Source organism: Eulemur rufifrons, chromosome 17, assembly GCF_041146395.1.
Source record: "Eulemur rufifrons isolate Redbay chromosome 17, OSU_ERuf_1, whole genome shotgun sequence".
Taxonomy (NCBI): Eukaryota; Metazoa; Chordata; class Mammalia; order Primates; family Lemuridae; genus Eulemur; species Eulemur rufifrons.
Window position 1 is genome coordinate 34,802,571 of NC_090999.1, and position 27,224 is coordinate 34,829,794.

General features: G+C 35.7%; 1 protein-coding gene and 1 pseudogene across 1 annotated transcript in view; one reads left to right on the top strand and one right to left on the bottom strand.

The window, feature by feature from the left end:
* MTREX (Mtr4 exosome RNA helicase) overlaps positions 1–27,224 on the top strand; it is a 92,534-nt gene that overhangs the window by 28,725 nt on the left and 36,585 nt on the right. Inside the window, exons 11-18 of the mRNA XM_069492635.1 lie at positions 1,250–1,381; positions 3,070–3,149; positions 4,350–4,460; positions 6,200–6,301; positions 12,038–12,163; positions 17,357–17,507; positions 19,631–19,803; positions 20,383–20,451. Coding sequence (XP_069348736.1) covers positions 1,250–1,381; positions 3,070–3,149; positions 4,350–4,460; positions 6,200–6,301; positions 12,038–12,163; positions 17,357–17,507; positions 19,631–19,803; positions 20,383–20,451 — 944 coding nt within the window. The remainder of the gene's footprint in view (positions 1–1,249; positions 1,382–3,069; positions 3,150–4,349; positions 4,461–6,199; positions 6,302–12,037; positions 12,164–17,356; positions 17,508–19,630; positions 19,804–20,382; positions 20,452–27,224) is intronic.
* On the bottom strand, positions 9,927–11,302 carry LOC138398363 (serine/threonine-protein kinase H1 pseudogene; annotated as a pseudogene).

Here is a 27,224-nt window from a genome sequence, read left to right on the forward strand (position 1 = left end):
TCTCTTTTTTTATATGTGATACAAATTAAGTATAATTTACATCCTATACAAATCAGCCATTTAAAGTGTATAGTTGAGTGTTTTTAGTATATTCACAGAGTTGTACAGCCATCATTACTATCCAATTCCATAACATTTTCATAAACCCCAGCAGAAACCCTGTATACATCAGCAGTCGTTTCCCGTTTCCCCCCAACCTCAGCTCCCTCTACCTGCTAGACTTAGGCAATTACTAGTCAACTTTGTGTCCCTATGGATTTGCCTTTTCTGGACATTTCATATGTATGGAATCATAATATTTGTAGTCTTTTGTGACTAACTTCTTTCAGTTAACATAATGTTTTCGAGGTTCATTCATGAACTTGACACTAGCTATGTCAGTATTTCATTCCTTTTTATGGTCAAATAGTGTTTCACTGTATGAATATACCACATTTTATTTCTCCATCAGTGGACAGACATTTTGGGTTGTTTCCAGTTTTTGACTGTTAACGATAGACTGCTGTAAACATTCATGCATGTGCTACGAGTTTTTGTATGAATATGTGTTTTGTTTTCTTCCGGGTATATACCTAAGAATGGAATTGCTGGCTCATATGGAAGTCTGTGTTTAATCTTTTGAGGAACTGCCAAGTCATTTTCCAAAGGGCTGCATCATTTTACATTCCCATTAGGAGTGTATGAGGATTCCACTTTCTCGATGTCCTTGCCAATACTTAATATCATATCTATTTGATTATTGTCATCCTAGTGGGTGTGAAGTGGTGTCTTAATATGATTTTTGATTTACATTTCTCTGGTGGCTAGTGATGTTAAACATCTTTTCATGTGCTCATTGGCCATCTGTATATCTTCGGACAGGTGTCTATTTAAATCCTTTGTCCATTTTAAAATTGTATTTTTTGTCTTTTTGTTGTTGAGTTGTAAGAGTTCTTTATATATTCTGAATTATAGACCCTCATCAGATGGATGATTTGGAAATATTTTCTCCCATTTTTTGGGTTGGGGTTGTCTTTTCACTTTGCTGATGGTGTTCATGAAAGCACAAAAGTTTTTCATTTTAATGAAGTGCAGCTTATCTGTTTTTTTCTTTTTTTGCTTGCGCTTTTGCTGTCGTAGTCAAGAATCCTTTGTCTAACCCAAGATCCTATATTTCCTTTTAAGAGTTTTATAGTTTTAGCTTTTACATTTAGATCTGTGATCTATTTTGAGTTTATGTGGGGATGTGATTTATCTACTCTCTTTGCAGGACCATCAAATGTGTTCAAGATTGTGAAGATGATTATGGAAAGAAATTTTCAACCTGTAATTATTTTCAGTTTTAGTAAGAAAGATTGTGAAGCCTATGCACTTCAAATGACCAAATTAGATTTTAACACAGGTAATACATAATTTTGGTATAGTTTTAATGTTATGTGAAATGAGTATAAAATATATTTCTGGTAATATATTTATCTATTGTGTATTATTAAGACATGCAGTTCACCCTACAGTTAACAATAGTGGGTACTGAGCAAGTTTTAAGAGGCCCTCATAATTTCTTTTCTTTCCTCTCTTCTCTCTTCTTTTATTGAAAGATACAAGTACATTGCTATGTGTAAAATTCAAAGAACCCTACTTAGAAACATAAGAATCATACCTTCTTATGCTTTATTACCATAAACTCCTTAGTTATGGTAAGTACCTTGGTTAGACCACCGAGGTACTTATAGAAAGTACTGTGCTTCATTCTCACTGAATTCTAAACCAGGAAGCCCTGCTCTTTGCTTAACTATGCTATAATTTTCAAATTAATATAACTTCTACCAAATTAATAAATAATTCCTATTATATTAATGGTAAATGCAACTCAAAGTCACACAGTTAGATAAGAGCACAGCCTGGCTGTCTCTTTTTAGCTGCTATAACAGAATACCTAAGATTGAGTAATTTATAAAGGACTGAGATTTATTTCTTATAGTTCTGGAAGCTGGGAAGTCCAAGTTTGAGGGACCCCACATCTGGTGAGGGCCTTCTTGTTGTGTCATCCAACAGCCAGAGGCAGAAGGGCAAGAGAGTACACGAGAGGGAAGTAGGGGTAAGGGGGCTGAACTCATCCTTTTATCAGGAACCCACTCCCACTAGAACTAACTTTATCCTATGATAAAGGCATTAATCCATTCATGAGGGCACTGCCCTCATGACCTAACTGCCTCTTAAAAGTCCCACCTCTCAGCACTGTTGCATTGGGGATTAAGTTGTCAACCACATAATCTTTAGGGGACACATTTAAACCATAGCACTGGCCAAGAATTGCAGTGTGCTAAATACACAGTTGTCGTTCAGCTCTGCCTTTTACATATGTAATCCCATATGGTGAGAAGTAAATAATATCATGAATCATCCTGAAATTAAATTTCAGTTATATTGTTTCTTTATTAAGATAGATATTGTTTATCTATGCATTTTAAAGATGAGTCTTACTTTTCCATGGGTGAAAGTAACAAATAACAGATAATTCAGATAGCCTCCTAACGCTGATAATATTTTATGTTATTTGAGTGAATTGTTCTGTTTACGAACATTTTCTCTTAACTACCAGTGCTGAGTATGCTTAAAGTTGTAGGATTACATGTTGATTAATTTAACACATATTTATTTAATGCCTGTTATTTGATAGACACTGTACAGGAAAGCAGTATAGTAGTTGGGAACATGGGCTTTGGATTGTTTCTCTAACAGTTAATAGCAGTGCTGATTATTTACACTAGCTTCATTTTCCTCAGTAGTAAGAGGTAGGTTATAATAGTTCCTGTGTCCTGTAACCATTAGAATGAAATGTTTTATGTAAAGCAATGGGTGTAGTTAGTGTTACCATTTATAAGATAGAACTTTTCTTTGTGGATTAATTCTGCTAGATATGTTTTGAAAGGCAGTGAATTTTATTAGTATGTGGTAATTTTTATCTCCTTTTCCTTTTGACCATCCTGACTTTTTTATTCTTCTTAGAGTCTTATTGTTTGTAATGTGAAGTTTGTTATTACTTCACTCATTTTGATATTTTTTATACTCTTGGATTTACCCTCTTAGATGAAGAAAAGAAGATGGTTGAAGAAGTATTCAGTAATGCAATTGACTGCTTATCTGATGAAGATAAAAAACTCCCTCAAGTGAGTTTTTAATATCAGTTGGTAAAATGTGGGTATTAATAGATGGCATATATTCACCTTTCATTTCTTGGTTTTGTTACTGTGTTGTACTATTTGCATACTGCAACATGTGTGTTGCAGTACGCACTGAAATAATACCTTGATTTGTATTTTAAACTTCTGAAAAGGTGACAGGAAGAAAGATTTGCTGCCTCAAAGAACTTTCTCTGAAAGCTAGTATGGTCTGGAAATTACTGCTAATGTTCCTGATGTGACAATATTTTTAATATTAGTTTTAAGTCATTACATTTTTTAATTCATAAGGCTACCAAATAAAATAAGAGAACACACCTAATGAAAATCACGTGTTCAGTGAGGAATTTAACATCTACTTTGCTTTAATCTGGTGTATTTTTTTCTTTGAGTATTGAAATTGAAAATTCTAAAATATGCTGTTGCTTGGGTGCCACTTCCAGAAATGCTAATTTAATTGGTGTGATGTGTGTCACGGTCATTTAGAATCTTTCAAAAGCTCCCAGATGATTCTGCTGTGCATCTAGAGTTGAGAACTGCTTTAGGCAAACCTAATATATGAAAAGTTATTGTATGAAAAGAAAAATTGGGAGGTCACACTCTGCTTTACAAATAAATGCGAATGCTTTGATTTGTAAGAGATTTACCATACATATTTCTTGGTGTTTAAAAGGGTATTTAATTTCTAAGCTTTGTTTTGTCATTCTCCTTCCCAGTTGAATTATTAGTATCTAAGGGCTGTGCCATGTCTTTATACATCTTTGTTATCATTGCACTTTTCGAATAGTAGGTATTTAATGGCATTTGATAAATTGTTAATGAGGGTGAACTCTTCAGTAATTTGTTTGTTTTTAGATGAAGTACATATTCATGTTAAATATGTTTTATGGTTATTTGGAGGAGATGAAGTGATACTGGAAAATTTAAGGCAGCAAACCATTTGTAAAGTTTATTTACAACATGCCTCTTCTTGTTAAAGAGAGCTAGGTCTGAATTATATTTTGAGTTTAATAATCTGGGGGAATGTAGGGTTTGGGTTTGGCTTTTATTCTGAAAAGGTTTTTATTAACAGTTTCTTTAAATACAGAGCATTATTTAATCACCCATTTTTCTTAATTTGGTTAGTTTAATATTTTAAAATTCCTTCCCTCATATCATTATAAAATACACATTATTCTGAAATCACAGGTTGAACATGTACTTCCTCTTTTGAAGCGGGGGATCGGTATTCACCATGGTGGTTTACTTCCTATTTTGAAAGAAACTATAGAAATTCTCTTTTCTGAAGGATTAATAAAGGTATGGTTTTTGTTTTTATTTTTTTTTTTTTATGCCCCAGAGTTGTTTTGTATGAACAGTTTGAAAATTGTGGAGAACATTGTTTCTAGGCAGTTTTCTGTAGTTTTTTTTTGACTAGTTTATATGGAATGACTTAGGTAATGAACTTGATTTTTGTGTGTAGTCTTATACTTCATAAATTTTGGACTGTAGGTATAAAAATCTACAGTCCAATTTTCTCTCTTAAAGTAAGAAGTGGTAACACTATGGAGATGGTAGAATTATGAAGAAGTTGCTATTTAATTATTAGATGTGGTGTTGATAAGTGGACTTCTTTCTACATACAGATTAAAAGGATTAGTTTAGTGAAGACAAGGAGAATTGCTGGTTAGACTTAGAGAAGAGTTTTTAGGATGTTCTAATTTAAACCAAAGAGAGTCTGATTTAGTTTTAAAAATAAAATTACATTGATGTCTGTACCCCAAAATGGGAAATTAAAAATGTGAAACAACTTCAAAATTTAATCATAAGTCTACATATGACTCATAAATCATTTTATTTTTAAAAATTATTATAATTTTAAAAATCATATGGGAGATTTATCGTGAAAACCTCAGCACTAAGTAGAATATATAAGAGAAATTTACACACCTTGAAGAATGTATTTGGAGTAATTTAGATCAATAGCTGGTCGATATTTCTACCTGGGTCCTGGCAAGTCCCTGTTAGTATTTCCTTCCAGATTGTATGTTTTGTTGATCCCTACTTTTAAAGGATCTTTAAAAAAAATGAGTGATACTTGTTGGTTGTAAAATTCAAATAGAACAATTGTACATATAGTAAAAAAATGAGAGATCATCCCCTTCGCTTCCCAGAAATGTCCATTAGCATACATAAAAATAACATGTGGTTTATTTTCTAAACAAGTCATTATGTACTACCCATGTTATTTATGCAATTTTGTCGTATGTGTGGTTCTTCATTCTTTTTAGCAAATAAGTAGTATTCTGTTGAGTTGATGAGCTGAAGTTTTTTAATCTTCTTTCCTATTGATGAAAATGTAGTACTTCAGTGACTTATTCATATATCCTTTTGTATCTAAACCACTAGTTTTGTTGGTAAAGTCCTAGAAGTGAACTTAAAGAGTCACTGATTCTGATCTCCTCTAAAAGATCCTAATAGTGAAGTGGTCCCCCAAACTCCACATCATTAGTGAAGAAGCAAGGAAATTTGCCTATGTTTATAAAATTATTCTGTATCCTAAAGCTTTAACCATAATACCAGTGTATTCTCTCCAGTTACCATCACTAAAATTTAAGAAAGTAGATTTTCCTTTAATTAAAAATTTTCTGGGATATAGGGACATTAAATATTATTTAATAATTTTGTGTATGAAATACTTCTGGGACTGCCATGTTGTTTGTTACTTTTCTAGGGTCTCATTAATAACTAATTAAACATCCTGGGCAACATAGCGAGACCTTATCCCTACAAAAAATTTAAAAAATTAGCTAGGTGTGGTTCCAGCCAATCAGGAGGATGAGGCAGGAGAATTGCTTAAGCCCAGGAGTTCAAGGCTGTAGTGAGGTATGATCACACCACTCCACTCAAGCCTGGGTGACAGAGTGAGACACTGTGTAAAAAAGAAAAACTAAAAAAAAATGAATGATACATTTATTTACACTTGAATTATAAAACTAGGTTCACAGCTTAAAATGCATGTTTAGTTACGTAATTTATTTTATTATTCATTTATTTAGGCCTTATTTGCCACAGAGACTTTTGCTATGGGAATTAACATGCCAGCTAGAACTGTTTTATTTACAAATGCCCGCAAATTTGATGGGAAGGATTTCCGATGGGTAAGTAAAGTAATTCACATATTGAAATAATTTTTCTATCTAATTGTTTTACCTCAGATGACTTTGGCTCATATAATTTTTGAGATTTTTCAGTCCCAACTACTTAAGAACTTGTACCCAAGCTAATACAGATTTTTCAAGGTTAAACTCTGGATCCTTTCAATTTCTATCTTGTCACTCCCCACCCTCAAACAAAAAGATTCCTTTAGGTGAAGAAGAAGTTTGGGGATGGGGGTTTAGTGTGTAAGTGATTCATGAATGCTTTAAAACATTTTTTTTTAATCTAGAATTTTCGTTTCTTTAAGGTACTCACTACTACAGTGGCTACAGTTGCTAACTATTTTGCCTTTCAGGTTTAAATAGAAGTTGTAACAGGTTTGCACACTTCTTTTCCGAGGCAGAAGGAAAGAGAAAGTTGGGAGCATGAATGAAACCATGAGCTGGGGTAAAAAGTTAATCCTTAATCCAGAGGCTAGTACCCCATTTAGCAAACAATTACCAAACTTAAAATGTGGATTTAGAACTCTGGCAGATACTGGGGTTGCTAAAGTAAAAACAAAAATAAAAATATAATCCTGAGTCTAAAGAAGCTTCAGTTACAGTGAAAGTTAATAGACATACGATAAACGTTATGTTATAAACACTTTGAGAAGTATGTACGGGAAGGATATAGCATAAGAAAGAAATTCAGTTGTATATATGGGGTCAAGGAAGGCTTCATAGAAACAGACAATCCTTAAAATAAGCAGCAACAGCAGATGAGTATTTGCCAAGCAGGCAATGGAAGAACATTGGCAGGGGTGAAAAATAGGTGATGAAAGAAAGAAAGATTTCTAGTTTGAGTATCCATTGCAAGCCAAAGACTGACATAGTCTGAAATTTGGGGAAAATCGTGAGTAGTCCTTTACTTAACCTTTTATCCTTGAAATTGGCAATTCTTTGCACTTAGAGAAATTTCTGAAAGTAATTACGAATCATTAAAACCTTGAAAAGTACCCATGTTAGAACTGTAAAGACAAAGCATTTTTCTTCATTTGTTTCATTTTAAAATGCATTGGATGCTATATAAAAGGGAAATCTAAGTATAGTAAGGCAATGCCTTTTCTGTTTAGATATTTTTACCTAACCTTCGAAATTTTTCTGTAATTTATGACTTTAAGTTGAAGGAGGACTAATTCATGTAGAAGATGATTTTTAACTATAATGCAGTTAAAAGTTTTTCATATATTTTAAACTAACGTAAATTTTTTGTTCTTCATAATCAGTTTAAAACGACTTAATTCTGTGAATAAAATTAATGCCACAAGAAGATAAATAAGTCTTTTGTTTGTGACTTTACTTGTTCTTTGGCATTCCTTGTCCTTTTGTAGGTGGTACATGGATCCCAAGTGAGAGTAAATGGATAACTGAATTTAACAGAGCAGCCTTTTCTTCATGATTCCAGATCATAATTGTGAAATTTAAAAATTGGAATGTGTACAATGTAGTGATGCCCTTGGTCCCTGTTGAGATTTTATTGGACTGCCTTTTTGAAACATTCTTTTCTGATCTTTATAGAGTTGGGGTTTTTTGTTTATTCTGGTACCTTCCTTGCTCCCAGGTTTCAGGTCTGCTATCAGTAGTATGCCTTCTTGTAGCATAGTTGTTTTTCCTCCAACCGAACAAATGGGCAGCCTATTTATTGAATACAGAAGATACGTTTACAAACTGAGTGCGCAAAAACATGCACATTCTCCATCTGCAGTCCATGGCATGAAGGCCCACGTGGGCCTATCAAAAGCTCAAGTTTCTAAACCCTCTCTGTCCTACCCTCAGGACCAGGCCCATTCTAGGCAAGAGAGCAAATAAATCCCCAGGGCTTCAGGTACCCAGAGATACTTGGGGAAGTGAAGGGAAATGCTAAGGCCATGGGGCTTGGCTTTCCATTGCCTCCTGCCCAGGGAGCAGTGTGGACAGAAGGAAAACGGTGTGTAAGGCACAGTTGACTTGGTATAGAGTAGCGTCTTTGATTTAGTTCCCACTGGAGGTAGCATATGCAGACAGATGAGGGCCTGGCCCAAGGCTGTCCACTGGGAGGAGCCAAGTGGGAACCAAACCCTCCCTGCTGGCAGGGGCCCTGCAGTCTAGCTAAGGCCAAAGGAGGCTCTAGCCCCATCCCACCTATTAAAAACAGCTGTAGAGAGAAGGGGCTTGGGTTCCAGCCTGGATTTGTGGTAGAAGGAGACCCCATGACAGATATGGGGATGGTTCTGGCTCAGGCCTCTGGGAAAATACCCTCCCAACCCTACCCACCTCCCACAGGGGCTCCCTCTGGCCTGAGACTCAGAAGGGCCCAGACTGGAAAGTTAATGTTGTGAAAAGAAAGGCACAGAGTAGACAGGACAAGGCCAGCTGTGAGAAGACCAATGCCTCAGGCACCCAGGGTTCAGAGGTAGGTCACACAGTATGGCTAAGTTCCAGGGAGAGGTGCATAGTAGCTCAGCAGAAGGGTAGAGTTGAGCAGCCTGGGACTCTCCCCCAATATAGCAACTCCTTCCTTCCCAGTTCCTCGTGGAGGATAGTGGGTGTGCAGTGATCATTCCCAAGCTAACTGTATTCTTTTCAGACACCACGTGGCAACTTCATGCAGCTGCAGAGGAGAGAGCTATGGAGTGTAAAATTAAAAGGCAATTGTCTATACCAAAGGATCAGACTTGGGCTAACAGTGGAATCCTAATGGGAAACCCTCTGCCTTGGCCACTAGGTGCTCCCATCCCCCAGATAACAGCAGCTGGGCTCTCATTAAGCCCCATAGTTGGAAAGAAGGCTCCTGGGGAATGGAATGGGCATCCAAGGGGGAGAGGGAGGTAATGGTGGGCTCAGTAAAGAAGGGATTGAGGGTGGTGGGCAGAGACCCTCCCATTGTCAGAGGTTGGAGCCTCAGGCAAGCCTGCCACTAGCATGGCCACACTGTCCAGAAGGACTAAGTTCCATGCCATGACCCTATCACCAGAGGTCTTGGCAAATCGTGGGGCCAGGAGGGGTCTCTGGGGGTACTGTGAAGGAAGACAGATGTTGACCGAGAGGTTAAGGGACTGTTTAGGTGGAGCTATGTGCTTAGGGTCTAGTCAAAGCATGAGCTTTGTGCCTGTCTGGGCCTCCTGCTGGAGCATAGTCTCCATGGAATGTCGGGGGCCAGAGAGGAAAGCTCTGTGGAGGAAAGCGGGGAGATTCCAGAAGTAAATATCCCAAAATGCCCAGATGCTATAGGGCACCCACCACCCAGCATTGCAGGCCCATTTGATCTGGGGAAGAGCCAAAGCGCAAGGGAAACAGTGAAGGCCAGGTCCTGTCCCTTCCCCTACCCCGTATCAGAGCGGTTGCCCACCAAAAGGGTTGTCAGTGCCAGGCTAAGGTTCCTAGTTTGGAGGAGTCACAGTCTCCTGGGCCACCTCCACTCTGTCATATTTGGCCCAGGCCCATGGTGATGATGGGGGCTGCTGAAGGCACAAAGAAGGGACTGGAGCCAGACATTATGTACTGCTGCTATATAGTCCTGTCTTCCAGAGAGGGTACCAGGCCCAGATGGCATAGCAGTGAGTGGCCCAGCTGGGACCATGGCATGTCTGTACCATAGCCAGGTGGCTTAGCCATTGTACTGCTGTCGGTACCACAGGTTGAGCTCCCATAGCTCATACTTCCACACGTAGCACAACTTGTTGGGGTGTGTTGAGCAATTGGAACTTGTAAGTTAGGCAGATTTGGTGCTTTAGCATTTGGAGGAGGTTCTGGGAGATGGAATGGTACAGATTCTTCATGGATGAAGAGGCTGCTATGCTCACCACCCATGGGTACCTCAGGGCCTGCAGTGCAGTTATATGGGCTCTGGAGTCTGCTGTCAGCAGGTGGTCAGTGAAAAGCCAGGGCTCCCCCAAGTAGTTATACTTGTCCCTGAGGATCTGCTGGTAAAGCTGGGTGCAGGTATCATTTTCAAAGGGCATGGTGCCACTGAGTAGGATATAGGTGATGATACCTGGTGCCCACATGTCCACTGAGTTGGCTTGCAGACCAGAACGTCGGGGGCAGTGTGCATGGGCATGCCACGGGTGGTCTTTCTCAGGCAATTGTCACCCTTCTTGTAGGCACTGGCCAGACTGAAGTCAGTGATGATGATCTTAGAGTTGGTGCACAGGTGATAGCAGTGCAGATTCTCAGGCTTGAGGTCTCAGTGTGTGATGCCCAATGCATACAGATACTGGACACCATCTAACACCATCTGCAGCACCTGTGTGGCATCACGCTCAGTGAAGGAACCCTTGGTGATGATGCAGTTGAAGGGCTTTCCACCCGTGGCCAGTTGTATCACCATGTGCACATGCTTCTGCATCTCAAACACCTCCACCAACTGGATGATGTTGGCATAATATATACCAGGCACAGCACATGCAGATCAGATTCACATACCTCCTGCCCCTCCTGGTACTTGGTGTCAATCATCTTGATGGCACATAGCTACCAGATTGCCCAGTGCTCCATGTGTACTACTTGGCTGAAGCTACATAGGCCAGTCAGGGCCTTGGTATCATACTTAGCTGTCACACATGGGTCTGACGTGGCCCTGTGCTTTGCCACCCTGACCCTGCATAGAAGTTCTCTGTGGCCAGTAGTGGGGGCCCTGTGGCAGAGGTGTGCGTATTGACTGGCTGCTGGGAGTCTGGCTTTGAGAGGGCCAACATGTCCACCTCTGCGATGACGTGCCAGTACACATCACTCTTAGTGCCATTGAAGGGCTCCACCTTGACCAGATCCAGCTGGACATCCTTGTGATTCAGGAAGGACCTTGCATGCTTATCCCACAGTCTATCACGGACACGAGGGCATCCTCCATTGAGGCTGACAGGATCTGCTCTGTAGGCAGTGCCCCATCCACACTTTGTGCAGGTGGCAGGCTCTTCAGTGTCTTAGTAGCTCTGTGGTGTCTGGGCTGTGGTCACCTTTGCCATCCTCAGGCATCATTGTCATGGCCCATAATGGTTCTTAACTCTTCTTGAGTCATAATTTTTTTTTTTTTTTTTTTAGAATCTAGACCCTTTCCACAGGAGAAAAGTACACATGTGCACATAGAAAAAATGTTGCCCAGTACTTACGTGGTTCAGTGCTCCCCTGAAAGCCTATGTTTGGGAGGCTTACTAACTTCTTCCACAGGGTTGTTCTTAGTGACAAATGGACTCTACCAAACTCCAAGCACACATACCAAGAAAGTAGGGGAGAATTGTGCATTTTTTAAAAGTGTTAATTTATATTCATCTCATTTTGCAAATTAAAAAAGTTTATTATGATCAACTCAGAATTGATATTTGGTTAAGTTTGGGTCATTGTTTGCATTCTTAGATTTTGCTATTTTTCAGAATATCTAGCTCAATGATATTTTTTTCTGTCAGTAGATTAGCCAGTATTTCTTGGTAGCTATGGTATATTTGAAAGAATAAATGAACAATTATCGGCTTACTGTTAAAATCAGGTCATTTTGTATATAAAATTTAGTTTTGTAAGGTTATTCTCAAGTGTTTTACATTATTGTGCTTTTACTTGAACTCTCCTAAAAGTTCTTGCTGTTTTTAATCATGTTTAAACATGTTCAATCATGTTTTCTTTCTTGGAGTATAGCTTGTGAATTTTACAATTAGCCAAATTTTAAGAATGTGTTTTTTAACCAGGTTTTCTCCTAAACCCTGAATTTTAATTATGTTCATTCAGATTTCCTCTGGTGAATACATTCAGATGTCTGGTCGTGCTGGAAGGAGGGGAATGGATGATAGAGGAATTGTAATTCTTATGGTAGATGAAAAGATGAGCCCAACAATTGGAAAACAATTGCTTAAGGTAACTAAGTCAAGATTCTGTGCCTTTACCAAGAATTCTAGAAACATACTTCAAGAGCCACTTCAAAATTAATTGTTTCAGTCCATATACCTTTCTAAGATAATTTACTAAACTATTTGGGCTTGGGAAGGTAGAAGAGTCTAACTGCTCAAAATACTGATTATCTTGTATATCCTACTTCACCTAGTAAGTAGTGAGCAACTCATGCAGTGGATTGGGTGTGAAGATCCCCAGAGAGGGCAGAAATGTTCACTCTCTCCTCCAAATTTAAGATATCTCTGTATCTGCTCCCTCCACTGCATGAGTTGTTCTTGAACTATCAGAACAAGAAGGACGCATGATGTTAGTGTTTGGGGCAGGCAGACAGCTTCCCCTACCTTTGTAAGCCCAGATAGCTTAATTAATTAATTCAACAATCTATCTTTCTAGTTTACCATATTGATTATACATATCCCAATCATAAATTAGAATTTTTAAGCCTTATTACAAATTACCATTTTATTTTTCTTGCTTAGTATTGAGATTTGGATGGTGTAGGATTTTTACTTTTGTTTTGAAGAGTTTCTTAAGGAAATTTGACATGGTTGCTTTCTTTCTTTTTATCCGTGTAGTAAGAAGTTACTGAACAAATCCCTAGAGAAAATTGTTAATAAGATAGAAAACTTTAATTAAAAACATAAAATTAATTATCAGCTCATTAGCTACTTAAAATGATGATTGAAAACATGTTAAGACACACTGAGGTCAGTATCTATAGTACAAAATATGCTGTGTTCAACTTGGGCACTGTGCAGAGAATTTGAGATGAAGTCATAGGAAGCTTGTTTATGCTAAAGCAAAGGTAGACAAAGGAGCCATGTTCTATATGAGTAAAGACAAAGCTTGTCTGTACATAGGAAGTTTTATTTTCAGATTTAGAAATTAACACCTGGAAACCTATTTTTAAGGGTCCATATAACTTTAGTTCTTCGTGGGAGGAAAATTACACAAGACTGAAAATTTGTGTTTTTATTCTTTTCTTTAAATCGTGTCATATATAACAAACACTATTTTTCTTTCCTTGTACTCTATGTATGAAAAGAACAGATGCCAGATTGTAGAAGGTAATATTTTAATGACAGTATCTGGTTCCTTTAGTACAGAGTTTTTATTCCATGTACATGACATTTCTGGATTTATTACCCTATAAATGTAAAGTTCTATTGTCTTTAATTTTTTAAATTAACTTTTCTAATAGCTTTATTGAGATATAATTCATATACCATACAGTTCACTCATTTCTATGGTTTTTAATGTATTCAGAGTTTTGTCATCATCACCACAATCAATTTTAGAACATTTTTGATCAATCCAAAAAGAAACCCTGTATCTACTAACAATCATTCCCCTTTCTTCCCTAGTTTCCTTCTATACCCGCCCCCCACCAAGTCCTAGGCAACTATTAGGTCATTAAATATGAACTATCCGATTTCGAATCAAAAGTATAGGCAACTTATTCAGTAACAATAACAACTAGTACTTATAGAATGTTAAACATGTCCCAAACATTAATCACAATAATTATTATTACTAATTAACAGTAATTACTGTTAAACCTCATTTTACAAATAAGTAAGGCATGGAGAGGTTAAATAATTTCTTCAAAGTCATATTGTTAAATGACAAATCCTGCTTTTGAACTCAGGCAGTCTGACTTCGTAGTCCATGCTAACCACCATAACCACTGCTTCTCAGTACCTCATGCAAATAGGCTTTTCAACTGTTACCTCAAACACAAGTTGACATAAGTCAGCAGTTTGTTCTTTGATTACTTAATAAAGTATATGAGCTTTAAAAAATTAATTCATTGTAATGTCAGGTGTATTTTGTTTTCTTATAAGCAAAAATAATTGAGATTCACTCTTAAGTAATAGGACTGTAATAAATAGAAATACTGAGTATTTAAAGTTATTTTCTCAAATAAAAATTAAAGCATGTAACTTCTTCACATTCACCTTATATGTAAAAATAATAGGTATACTTTGTACATTAATACTATTCAGATCTGTTTGTCATATTTAATCATTTTTCCTCTTGTTGAAATTAGCAAGAAAGATGGCAGAATACACGTTTCTTGCTTGCTGGCTAAAGGATATTTGTAGTAGTTCTCAGTCTCTCAGTATATGCTTACACATATTTATGTATTTGAGCATGTAAATAATGATTATGAATTTGAAATATTTTAGTAATTTTTTTCCCGTCACCTTTTTGGCTTAACTACTTTTAAAAGGAGCAATAGAGAAATCTATTCAACTTTTTCAGTCCTTTTATTGCAATATCTTTTATTTTTTAATACTTTCAAATCCATTACTTTTTAATTATTGGGCAGATATTTTAGCTATAGGTGAAACAGAATTTGACATAAGACAGCAGTTTGTTCTTTTGATACACTTTTGATATACCTGATATGAGCTAAAAAAAATCAATTCATGGTAATATTTCTTCACATGAAAAGTTGAACCAGTGGAAAAGTGTGTGTTTAATAGCCTTTTAGAAAGACTGGTGAAGGCATCTTTTATTCTTTAGCAGTTAAGAGATATTTTACATTTCTCCAATATAACCAGAGGAAACATATGTTCCAATATAGTGCTCATATTTTCAAAAGAATGTAAAAATATCACAGTGTAAATGTCATTATTGGTTTTATCAATATAAAGCCATTTCTATTTCTGAAATGACAAAATAAACTTACTAGTTTCTTACAGTACATAAAGTGCTAATTCTAGCAATGTGGTGCTTCTAGTCAGTAGTGTGTTCTTTTCAATAATGAACCAGATTGCTAATGGATAAGGAAAATTAAACTGATTTGAAGGAAAAATAATTTAGACCTTACTGGTTATTTAAATTCTTTGTAACTTTAGGAAGAATATACCTAATCTCTTAAGGTTAATTCTGCATCTATACTTGGGATAACTACTTTTGGACCTTTTCTGGAGAAATGGGATGACTCACATTTATGTGTTCCTCCAACTTGTGCTGTTATGGTTCATAATGCAAAAATATTTAGATTGGCAGTTTGTTTTAGAACTACTTCTCCGAATGAACCATATATTCTAAAATGTTAGAGATCATTATAAATATACTAGTATTTGCAAAATATTACAAAGCTGCTCTAGAAAGTGTATCTGTTTGGCTCTCTCAGTCTTAATGTCTTTTCAGTAAGCAAATAGGCAACTAAAGTTTGCCTAGAGTGCTTCAAAGTTTGGATTAAATCTTATCATTAGTTGCTTGTCTTGTTCCAGTCAAATTTTAGGTGACTCTTTCATTAAGCTAAGGAATACCCTCTTTTGAGACTCAGGTGCAAGCTCTCCCCTTTCTCTTTATAAAATCCTGTCTGCATACGTTTAAAATTCTGGATTCTATAAGATTGGCCTGTGGACCTCAATTTAAGAGCTCCTGAGTACTCTAATAGTATTTGTGTATTTTGCTATGCCGTTTAGAAATATGTGGCATATATAGTGATACTTAAAAATATTTCTGTATGTATCTTCCAAGAATTTGTTCATTCTATGTAACTATTATGCATAACCATTTTCATACTTATGAAGTATTTTCATTAAAAAAATACTTTTGAAAAACATTGCTGAAAGAAAAGTTTAGATGTCAGGAAAATATTTTGGATATAAACCATGTTGTCAATTTAGGGCACATTATTCTACAATAAAATTCTACAATAGAATTTATTGTGTCTTATAATAAAATAGTTTATATTGTCTAATCATTAGCCAAGCCCTTCTTTGGTAAACAGCCACAGTTAGGAGGACAAAAAGAAATTATTAAAGTGTATGGGAATTCAGTATATTGAAAAAGTATCTGCACTCCCATGTTCATTGCAGCACTATTCACAGTAGCCAAGTTATGCAATCAACCTAAGTGTCTATCAGCAGATGAATGGATAAAGAAATTGCAGTACATTTACACAATAGAATATTATATAGCCACAAAAAAAGTGAAATCCTGCCATTTGAAACAACATAATGGAACTGGAGAACATTATGTTAAGTGAACTAAGCCAAGCACAGAAAGAAAAATCTCATATGTGGGAGCTAAATATTAAAAACAATTGATCTCATGAAGACAGAGAATAGAATGATGGTTACCAGAGGCTGAGAAGGGCAGTGGGGAGTTGGGGGTTGGGGGGGAGGCTAAAGTGGGGATGGTTAATGGGTACAAAAAATATAGTTAGATAGAATGAACAATATTCAATAGTACAACAAAGTGACTCTAATCAACAATAAGTTAGGGTATACTTTTAAAATAACTAAAAGAGTGGAATTAGAATGTACTTAAGACAAAGAAATGATAAATGCTGGAGGTAATGGATACCCCAATTACCCTGATTTGATTAATTCACTTGTATGCCTGTATCAAATAACATCACATATACCCTGTGAAGATACAGAACTTATATGCCCATAATAATTAAAAATTAAATTTTTAAAAAAAAGAAATCATTAAAGTGTAAAGAATGCTCTGTAAATTTGGGGACAATACAGTAGCAGTTTTATGTCATCACAGGAAGCTGAGAGTTTTAAGATACTCATTTTTATCTGAGTATCATTCTGAAATAAATTTAGTGTACTCTGTCAGTACAGTATAGGTTATGCTACAATAACAAACCTAAGTCTCAGTAACTTAAAGGTTATTTCTCTCACCTGCTATGTGTTCACTGTAGGTTGATAAAGGAGGTTCTGGTCATCATTACTGTTTAGGGGTCCAATCTGATGGAGACACCACCATCTCGAACATTGTCAGTCACTGTGCCAGAAGGGAAAACGATAGCTTTTCACAGTAGCAATTAAATACTTGGCTAGGCAGTGACACATCACTTTCCCTCACAACTTACAGGTCCCACTCACTGGGGGGCCAGAAAAAGCAATCCTATGTCATGTGCTTGTAAGACAAGAGGGCTAAACGTATTTGGCAAACAGTGTTTTTAACTACTTACTATCCTACTGATCTTTTTTCCCTTTGCTTTCCCAAAGATCAACTGTTTTGTCCTTTGTATTGGGCAACTAAAAGAAAGAACTAACACATTTCTATATTATTTCTTAACATAGGCTAAATTATTAAGCATTATAGCAGGTTAAAAATATTTGTGTAAATTTATTTGGAAAACCTACAAAATTGACTTTTTTTCCCCCGCTCTTTTAGGGTTCAGCTGATCCTCTAAATAGTGCTTTCCATTTGACCTATAATATGGTTTTGAACTTACTACGTGTAGAAGAAATTAATCCTGAGTACATGTTGGAAAAATCTTTCTACCAGTTTCAGCATTATAGAGCAATTCCAGGAGTTGTAGAGAGTAAGTATAAAATCACTTAGATAGAACTTAGTTTAGCTGGAACATTAAACAGCAATATGACTGCATAATTGGCTGCTTTGGCCATTGTTTTTTTTTTATAGTAATCCAAATTTTGGTCCTTATAGAAAGGACTGCACAATTGTGCTCTGGTCGTTGTAACTGAGTAGAACATTTCAAAGGGAAGGTAAGAAAAGTCTGGTTTTTCTATAGTTGGCTCAAACTTAGTGTAATTTCTTGTTTCAGACATATATATCATATGATAATTTATGTCCCTGGATAATGATATAACAAAAAGCCCGGTATATTCAAATTTGACCTGTAAGAAGCATGTGTAGATTAGCCTTGTGTTATCCTTTCTTCATTCTCATTATAATAGAGTGTCATAGCATAAGCTTATGAATGATTAAGGAAATATAATGCTTTAACTTGCATTTGAGTTCAGATTTTTTGGGATATTCAGTTCCTAATGTTAAGATGATGCTTATTACAGCCCAAAAAGTAAGTGTTCTATATTCAAGTAGTAGAATTGTGCTTTGATCCTTATTTTAGAAAGCATTGTAGCTGATCATCCTAAGAGTTGATTAAAAGCTAAAATAGAGGCAAGGACTTAAATTACTGGTTTGGATAAATCTTACACAAGTAATGCGTAGTCATCGTAAAAAGAAAAAAAAAATGCAGCAAAAGATACAGAGGAAAGTTAAAATCCTTTGTAATCTCACACAGAAATAGCTGTACAACCACCATTAACACTTTGTAGTTTTTGTCTTTTTTTTCTTACATATATGCTTTTTTTTTTTTTAAGGCAAAGTCAGATGTAGAATTTTTGTAATAATGGCATTTACACCAATAATGATGAAATTTATAATTGGTACTATTTGTTAAGTATTTACTGTATGTCTAGCCTTGTGTTAAATGCTTTACATTTACCAGCTCCCTGATTCTGGCTTTTTAAAATTTAATTTCAAGCATCCTTTGAAGGTATGATTTTTAATGACTGATTAGTATTTCTGTTTTATAAGTGTACTGTGATTTAATAACGATAAAGGCAAATTTGAGATTCCTTTCTGTCACAAGTGTGTAGGACAAGTCCACTCATTTCTCATGTTGCCAAAATTAAATGAAGTATAATAAGGTGCCTTAGAGGAATAAAAAAGGTTTAAAAGATCAAGTGAGTTAAATTCTCTTTTTGTAACCCTTGTCTGGATAATAGATCATATTTCCTCTTTCCTTAATACCTCAGGTCATGGTTAAGAAAAGCTCCTTCTTTATAAACCATAGAGCCAGCAGGAGCTTTGGCATCATTTTATAGATTTTTTAAAAAGGGAGGTATCTAGAGGCATTAAGTCTATATCTTACTGTTAACACATTTGATGGATGGCAGAATTGAAATTTCGAATCTTGGACTTCCGCTACCAAGCAGTGCAGTTTTTATTAAAGCATGGGTCATCCCTTTTTAATAAAGTGATAAGAATATATGTAATAATTTCTCTAACTGGAAAAAATCAAAGATGACCCAAAAAACCTTGAACTAGCTGGTTTTAAGACTTACCTTTACTAAATTTCCACAAGTAGAGTTATTAATTTTTTAACTAAAACCTTTAAGAATATGCACATCATTGGTCATAAGAGAAATGCAAATCAAAACCAAATTGAGATACCACTCCACACTCACTAGGATGGATATTTTTAAGAAAAAATAGTATCAAAATGGTACATATACTGTGGAATATAGTTTGGCAGTTTCTCAACAAATTAAATATGGAATTGCCACATGTGCCGTATTGTACATTTTAGGTCTAGAATTTCCGGAAATACTGACCTCTCTCCTCCAGTCCACAGGGATAGAATTAACTATTAGTAACTGCTACCAATTCAAATTCACTTTGAGTGTTTACTTTGAATGAGTTGGAGAACTGTAGGAAGAGAGAAAAGGTGAACCTTGATGGAGAGAGGGGAAACGAGAGCATATGCCTTATAGTCATCTCTTAAGAATCTTTTCCTCAAGACTTCTTTTGTAATCTGACTTTGTTCTCTACAATTGTAGTAGGAAAAAAAATATTTCTTGGATATAATTTATGTAAGGTCTATACTTTTTTGATTTTATACATGTGTTTTATTTACAGAGGTAAAGAACTCAGAAGAACAGTATAATAAAATAGTAATTCCCAATGAAGAAAGTGTAGTCATCTATTATAAGATCAGACAGCAGCTTGCCAAACTGGGTAAAGAAATAGAAGATTATATTCACAAACCAAAATATTGCTTACCATTTCTACAACCAGGTCGTTTGGTAAAGGTATGTCATTGTTTCTTCATAAAAATAATTGAATATTTCAATATTTAAAAATATTTTGGATAAAGATTCTAATTTTTCTTATTTTGGTAAAATGCTTTCTGCTACAATAGTTGACCTATATTAATTATATTATTTTACCTGTTTTAACATGGCACTGATTTAGGAGCTCATGTGAAGACCTTTTAATCACCACTGATTTTCATTTTGGGGAATTTAAGTTGAAGTAGATAGTTTTGGAATTAACTTATATTTTCAGTTATGAAATACTATTTTAAAATAAGATAGTTTTACGTTCTGGATGAATTCATTAGATACGAAAGACTTAAAATATTCTTGGAACACAGGCACTATGTCATTTTTAGCATTTGTTTGCCAATTGAGAGATTCCTGTTATTGCTGTTCTAGGGGGCTATGAAATTTGTCATTGATTGTTTTCTTTAAGGTTAATATCTTGTTCCTTAAATTTAGCAGTGATCTTTCAAAAAATATTTTATTGGGAAAATTCAGAAAGTTTTATTAGCTTATAATGTGAATGTGGAAAGCTAAAATTATTGTTTACTTGCTTTATTTTCTTTTCAGGTAAAGAATGAAGGAGATGACTTTGGCTGGGGAGTAGTGGTGAATTTCTCAAAAAAATCAAATGTTAAGGTAAACCATTGTCCTTAAATTAGAATTATACATAAATTTTTAGTGAAATGTCTTTTCAGACTCACGAAATTGGTCTAAGTAGAAAACTATTGCCTCAAGAGAAGCAGTAATATAAATTCTGCCGTAAGGAATTAATTTTTGGAGTAATCTTAAATTTTGTCCTTAAAGTGGTATGGTTACTTTCCTAATAACATTAATCGGTTTTCAGATGTTAAACCAACTTTGGGTTCCTGAGGTAAATCCCACTGTGTTTCGATGTATTATTTTTTATATGTTGCCGGATTCAGTTCGCTGACATGTTGTTCAGGATTTTTTGTTTTCACATTCATAGGAAATACTGATGTGTGGTTTTCTTGTGACATCTTTGGGTTTAGTATTAGGGTAATGCTGGCTTCATAAGATAAGTGAGGAAGTGTTCCCCTCTTTTTCTATTTTTTGGAAGCGTTTTTGAAGAACTGGTGTTAAATCTTTAAATATTTGGTAGAATTTGGCAGTGAGGCCTCTTAGGCTTGGGCTCTGTTTTGTGGGTAGTTTTTTGAGTACTGAGTCAGTCTCTTTACTTGGTATGCCCATTTGGATAGTCTCTTTCTTGAGTCAGTTTTAGTAATAAGTGTCTTTTTAGCAGTTAGCCCTTTTCATCTCAGTTATCTAATTTATTGATATATAGTTATTCATAGTATTGCTTTATAATCCTTTTTATTTCTGTAAGGTCATTAGTAAAGTCCCCTCTTTTTTTTGATTATAATAATTTAAACCTTTCATCTAGTGAAAGTTTGTCAGTTTTGTTGATCTTCTCAATCAGCTTTTGGTTTCACTGATTTTTTTTTCCTTCTCTCTCTCTCTCTCTCTCTCTCTCTCTTTTTTTTTTTTTTACCTCTACTTCATTACTTCCTGCCTCATCTTTTTTTTATTTCCTTCCTTCTTCTAGCTTTAGGTTTAGTTTTTTTAGTAGAAGCTTAGGTTATTAACTTGAGATGCCTCTTAATATAGGCACTTACAGCTATAAATTTCCCTCTACAGATGCTTTAGCTGTATCTTATAAGTTTTTATATTGTATCATTTTCATTCATTTCTAATTTCCCTTTTTATTTCTTCTTTGACCCATTCATTAATTATTTAGGAACGTGCTAATTTTCATGTTTGTGAATTTCCCAAATTTACCTCTATTTTTTATTTCCAATTTCATTTTATTTTTGTCAGAAACAGAATTATTTCAGTCATTTTGAATTGATCTATGTTTGTTTAATGGCCTGACATGTGGTCTTATCCTGCAGAATGTCCCATGTACAGTTGAGAAGAATGTACATTCTGCTGTTTTGGAGTGGGATGTCCTGAAAGTGTCTTGGGTCTGGTTGGTTTAGAGTGTTGTTCAAGTCATTTGTTTCTTTCTTGCAGATCTTTCTGTCTGGTTGTTCTATCCATTATTGAAAGTAGGGTAGGGAAATCTCTAAACTATATTGTTGTATTGTTTGTTTTTCCCTTCATTTCTGTCAGTTTTTGCTTTATGTATTTTTGTGCTCTGTTAAAGATTATTTTGTCTAATGTTAGTAATAGCCATCTGAGCTTTCTGTTAATTGTTCTTTTCATGATATATCTTTTCCCACCTTTTTTATTGTCGGTCTTTTTTGTATCAGTAAATTTAAAATGTCCCCTCTGTACACAGCATATACAGTAGTTGGATCTTGGTTTTTATTTTTTAATCTAATTAATTTATTTTTTGAGATGGGGTCTCACTCTGTTACCCATACTCAAGTGCAGTGGTGTGATCATAGCTCACTGTAGCCTCCAGTTCCTGGAGCGATCCTTACATCTCAGCCTTCGCGGTAGGTGGAACTACAACAAGTACACCACCACACCTGGCTTAGATCTTGTTTTGTTGTTTTTTTTTTTTTCCTATCCAATCTGAAAATCTCTGCCTTTTTTAGGTTGCTTAATCCATTCACATTTAATTTTGTTATTGATATAGTTGGATTTGTGTCTACTTTTTTAATTTTGTTTTCTGTGTCTCACATCTTTTTTTGTTTTTCTAGGCTTCCTTTACTGCTTGCTTTTGCATTTAGCAAATATTTTCTAATGTGGCATTTTAATTTCTTTAATGATTTTTTTCACTATATGTATTTTTTGTTATTTTCTTAATGGTTGCTAGGGCTTTCCATATACATATCAAATTATTAAAATAAGCTTTAGATTTATAGTGACTGAATTCCAGTGAGATATAAGATGTTATTTTTATATATCTCTATTCCATTTTCCCTCATTTTATGGTTTTATTATTATACATACTACACTATAAATCTTATAAACCCAAGACATTTTTATAATTATTACTTTATATAATTTTATGATTTTTAAGGAAGCTTAGCAAGGAAAGGAGAGCAAGTATATATTTATAGCTTTTGTTACATTAACCTTATTTATCATTTCTGGTTGTCATCATTTGTACCTGTGTATTCAAGTTCTCGTCCAGAGTTATTGCCTTAGCCCAATACAGCTTTGCTCCCAGCTGCCTCCTTTGTGCTGTTATTGCCAAATATATTAAATCTTGATATTTTACACATTCAACAATACAATATACATATTTTATATAATTGCTTTTTAAATCATTTAAGAGAAAAATACTCATTTATTTCTATCTTTTGTAATTATATGTTATAATTACCTTTACTAATGTTCTTTTGTGTCTGTGTGTATTGAAGTAAAGGTCTAATGTCACTTGCTTTTAGCCTGAAGAACTTCCTTTCTTAGTTGTTCTAAGGTTTGTCCGCTAGCAACAAATTCCCTTTGATGCCAGCCCATTGCTTTCTGGCCTCCATTGTTTCTGCTGAGAAGTTTCTGCTGTTAATCTTATTGGAATTCCCCTGTAAGAGATGAGTCTTTTTTTCTCTTGCTGCTTTCAAGATGTTTTTCCTTGTGGTGTGGATTTCTGCATTTTTACGAAGATAAAAGTGTCTGTGAACTTCCTTGCATTTATCCTACTTGGAGTTTATTGAGTTTTCTGGATGTGTAGATTAATTTTTTTTTAATAAATTTGGGGACATTTTCAGCCATTGTTTCTTCAAATATTTTTCCATTCCTTTTTCTCCACTCCTGGAATTCTCATTATGGATATGTTATCATTATTGATGTCCCATAATTCTCTGAGGCATGGTTCATTTTTTTCTTCATTCTTTCTCAGTTCTTTGGATTGCCTAGTTTCCATCAGTCTATCTTCAAATTTGCTAATCCTTTTATCTGCCAGTTCAGATCTACTATTGGGTCCCTATAGTGATTTTTTTTCATTTTAGTTAATGTATTTTTGAACTCAAAATTTCCTTTTGATTTTTTTTTTATAATTTTTCTCTTCATCGATATTTTGTTTGATGTTGTTATTGTACCTTCTTTTACTTCTTTAATTGTGATTTCCTTCAGTTCTTTGAACATATTTATAATGCCTACTTTTAAGTCTATTTAATCCAACATCTGGTCATTCTTACTGTAGGCAGTTTCTGTTGCCTGCTTTTTTTCTGGTATCTGGGTCATGATTGTACTTTGCTTCCCTCTTTATTGGAAATTGGACATTTCAAATAATATATTGAAGTAACTCTGGATATTCTCCCCCTCCCTTTGCCAGACTACTGTTGTTATTTGCTTGTGTATTTATTTAGTGACTAGCTAGATTACTTGAGTGAAATCTGTTCTGCCTCACTGCCCCTCCCCACCCCAGTGTTCAGACTTTTCTATTGCTCCTGAGGTGAGAGTGGAAGGAGGCACAACTTTGGCTATGCCCACAGTCCCCTTGGGATGACAGTGGTTTTGGCAGGGGTCTTTTTGACTGTATATTTCCTTGGGTATAGCCAGCTGTTATGCTCTACTGGCAGGAGGGCTCCTCCTGGCTATCTTTTTAAAAATCAGGTTCTCTCCTGCAATCTAGCTGGTGTACAATTTGGCCTTTATCTCTAGTGAATACAAATCTACCAATTGTATTTCACCATAACCTCCACTGCTTTTGAGAGTTCCATTAGGCTTGAACTCTCAAACTGCAACAGGTTTAGTTGCAGATGAAATCAGTTCTTTGGGGAGAATATTAAGAGCTATCCGTTTTAAGACCTACTTCTCACTGCAGGCAAAATCTCAAAGTTCTAAAGGTGGGGCTAGGGATGGTAGCACACTGTTCTCTGATTGTCACCCCTGCTTTAGGAACTGAGGGCTACGTGGTGGATGAGGGTGGTAAGGGTGGTAACCTCAGGTCTATTCAGCTTGCCTTTCCCAGCATGGAACCAGTGACTTTTAAGCCAGGGAAAGGGCTGTTGGGGCCCTTATTCTGAGCAGCGCCACACCCAAGATAGAGCCTCTGGCCAAGCTGTAGAGGCTGGGTGGAAAAAGGGAGCCCCCACCTCTCAACCTCACTTGCTGAGAACTTAGCCTCAGCCACAGGTAGGTGGGAGCAGGATGAGAATGCCGACATCCTCCCCCACCTGGAAAGCTAGCCCTCCAACTGAGAGCTGCTGGGAAAACAACCCTTCTGTATTTTTGGCTTCACCAGTCTGGAGTTTCTGTTTCAGTGAGCTAGAAGTAAAGGAGGGAGCAGTGTTGGCTCATCTACCACACACTCTTGCTGTTCTCACAGAATTTTAGTAAATTTTTTGACTAGCTGTTTCTTCATGTGATATATTCCCTTAGGACCATTTCCAGAGACTTTAAATGGTTGATTTTTCATAATTTTCTTTGGTTTTGCTGAGTGCCAGGTTTACAGAACTCCTTATACTGACTGCCATGCTCCAGTAGTCAATCTAAGGTTTTACATTTTTAGGAGAGAAAAATTATAGCTATCATAACTACATTTATGTACTTACACACAGAGGATATTTTTAAAAAGTTATCTGCCTTTTTGGATCCTTAATGCATGTAGCACGAGTTGATGAGAGTTCTTTCAGGCAAAGATGGAATGAGGCCTAGAGAAGAACACATTCTTTTTTTTTTCTGTTTAAATTGATAGTGAAACTAATTTTTCCATTGAGCTACTTGTATTTGTTCACTAAAAATGTTAAGTACATTTTTATTAATTTTGGAATCTAGATCAGAATACTAATCCAAAGATTTTTGTGGCCAGTAGAGTTTGCCAGAAGTAGATGGAGAATACACACTGATGAAGAAAACAGTTTGAGGCATTTTTAAAGAAATTTTAAAAAATGTAATTGTGAGTATTTGCTTTATATTGTTTGTTTCTTTGCATTTACAAGTTTGGGATTATCAAAATTTTGTTTTAATTTGGTAATTTCAATTTACAGCAAGAAATTAGCCATATTTTAAAAGGAGCAAAAAGATGTTAGGAAAAAGAAAGTTCAATTATATAATTAAGAAGTGAAAATTAGTGCTGGGTGCAGAGGCTCACGCCTGTAATTCTAGCACTCTGGAAGGCCAAGGCAGGAGGATCTCTTGAGGTCAAGAGTTTGAGACCAGCCTGAGCAAGAGCAAGACCCCATCTCTACTAAAAATAGAAAAAATTAGCCAGGCGCAGTGGAGCACACCTATAGTCCCAGCTACTTGGGAGGCTGAGGCAGGAGGATCGCTTGAGCCCAGGAGTTTGAGGTTGCAGTGAGCTGTGATGACATTAGTGCACTCTAGCTGGGGCGACAGAGCAAGATTCTGCCTCAAAAAAAAAAAAAAAATGGGGACGTATTAACAAAAATCTAAAGAATTTAAGGTAAGACAAATCATTGGAAAGCTAAATAGCTATTTTTTCTTATGTGAAAGGTGATGTTATTGATCCATCTTTACCCAGTTCAGAACTAGAATAAATTAGATAAAAGATTTTATAGTCCTAGGAAATATTTTTAACAGCAGTTTTCTATTGAATGCTACAATTAAGAATGCTTTCCAGTGTATTTCCAAGGTAACAACTATTTCCATAATGTTGTTATAAGTGGTTTGTTTTGGTAGCTCTATAAAGACGGATGATTATGACATGCTTAAGTTCTAATAGTCATTTCTGTGATTGTTGTATCTTGCAAATGGATATTAAATTTATAAATAAAATCTATAATAATTGGAACCAAACCCAACAACAGACTTCTAGATTATCTAGATACATTCAAGATTGCATAAACTTTAGATCAGTGGTCCCCAACTTTGATCAACAGTCGCCAACCTTTTTGCCACCAGGGACCAGCTTCCTAGAAGACAGTCCTTCCATGCGTTGGCTGGTGGGGGGTGGGGGTGGGGATGGTCCCAGAATGACCCAAGTGCACCACATTCATTGTGCAGTCAGACTGCTCTGCCAGTGACAATCTGCATTTGCAGGCACTCCCCAGTGCCAGCACCACTATCAGGCCCCAGACTCTCACAAGGAGCATGCAACCTAGATCCCTCACATGCGCAGTCCACAGTAGGGTTGGTGCTCCCGTGAGAATCCAGTGCCACCGCTGATTGGGTTGGGGACCACAGCCTTAGATTATTTTTGTCCAGGTACGCACATGTTCCCTAATACTTTGCAGTTAATATTCATTCATCAAATTGCAGAATGTATCTTATTTAGAGTTTTTCCCCCCTCTGAAAAGCTGTGACAACCACTGAGTCTTTTTGTAATCATTGGCTCCTGAGGAAGAGTTGACAGTTGGTCATAACTATTTGTTTAGCTCATTGTTTATAAAACTCATTTCATAATGAGTAAGTTGTATATATATATAATCTTTGCAGATAGAGATCATCTAGTCAAAAATACTATCTTTGTGTTTAAACCGAGGAATGTTTTGAAACTTCTTTTAAAATAACCATGTTTTGAACAAATATATGCT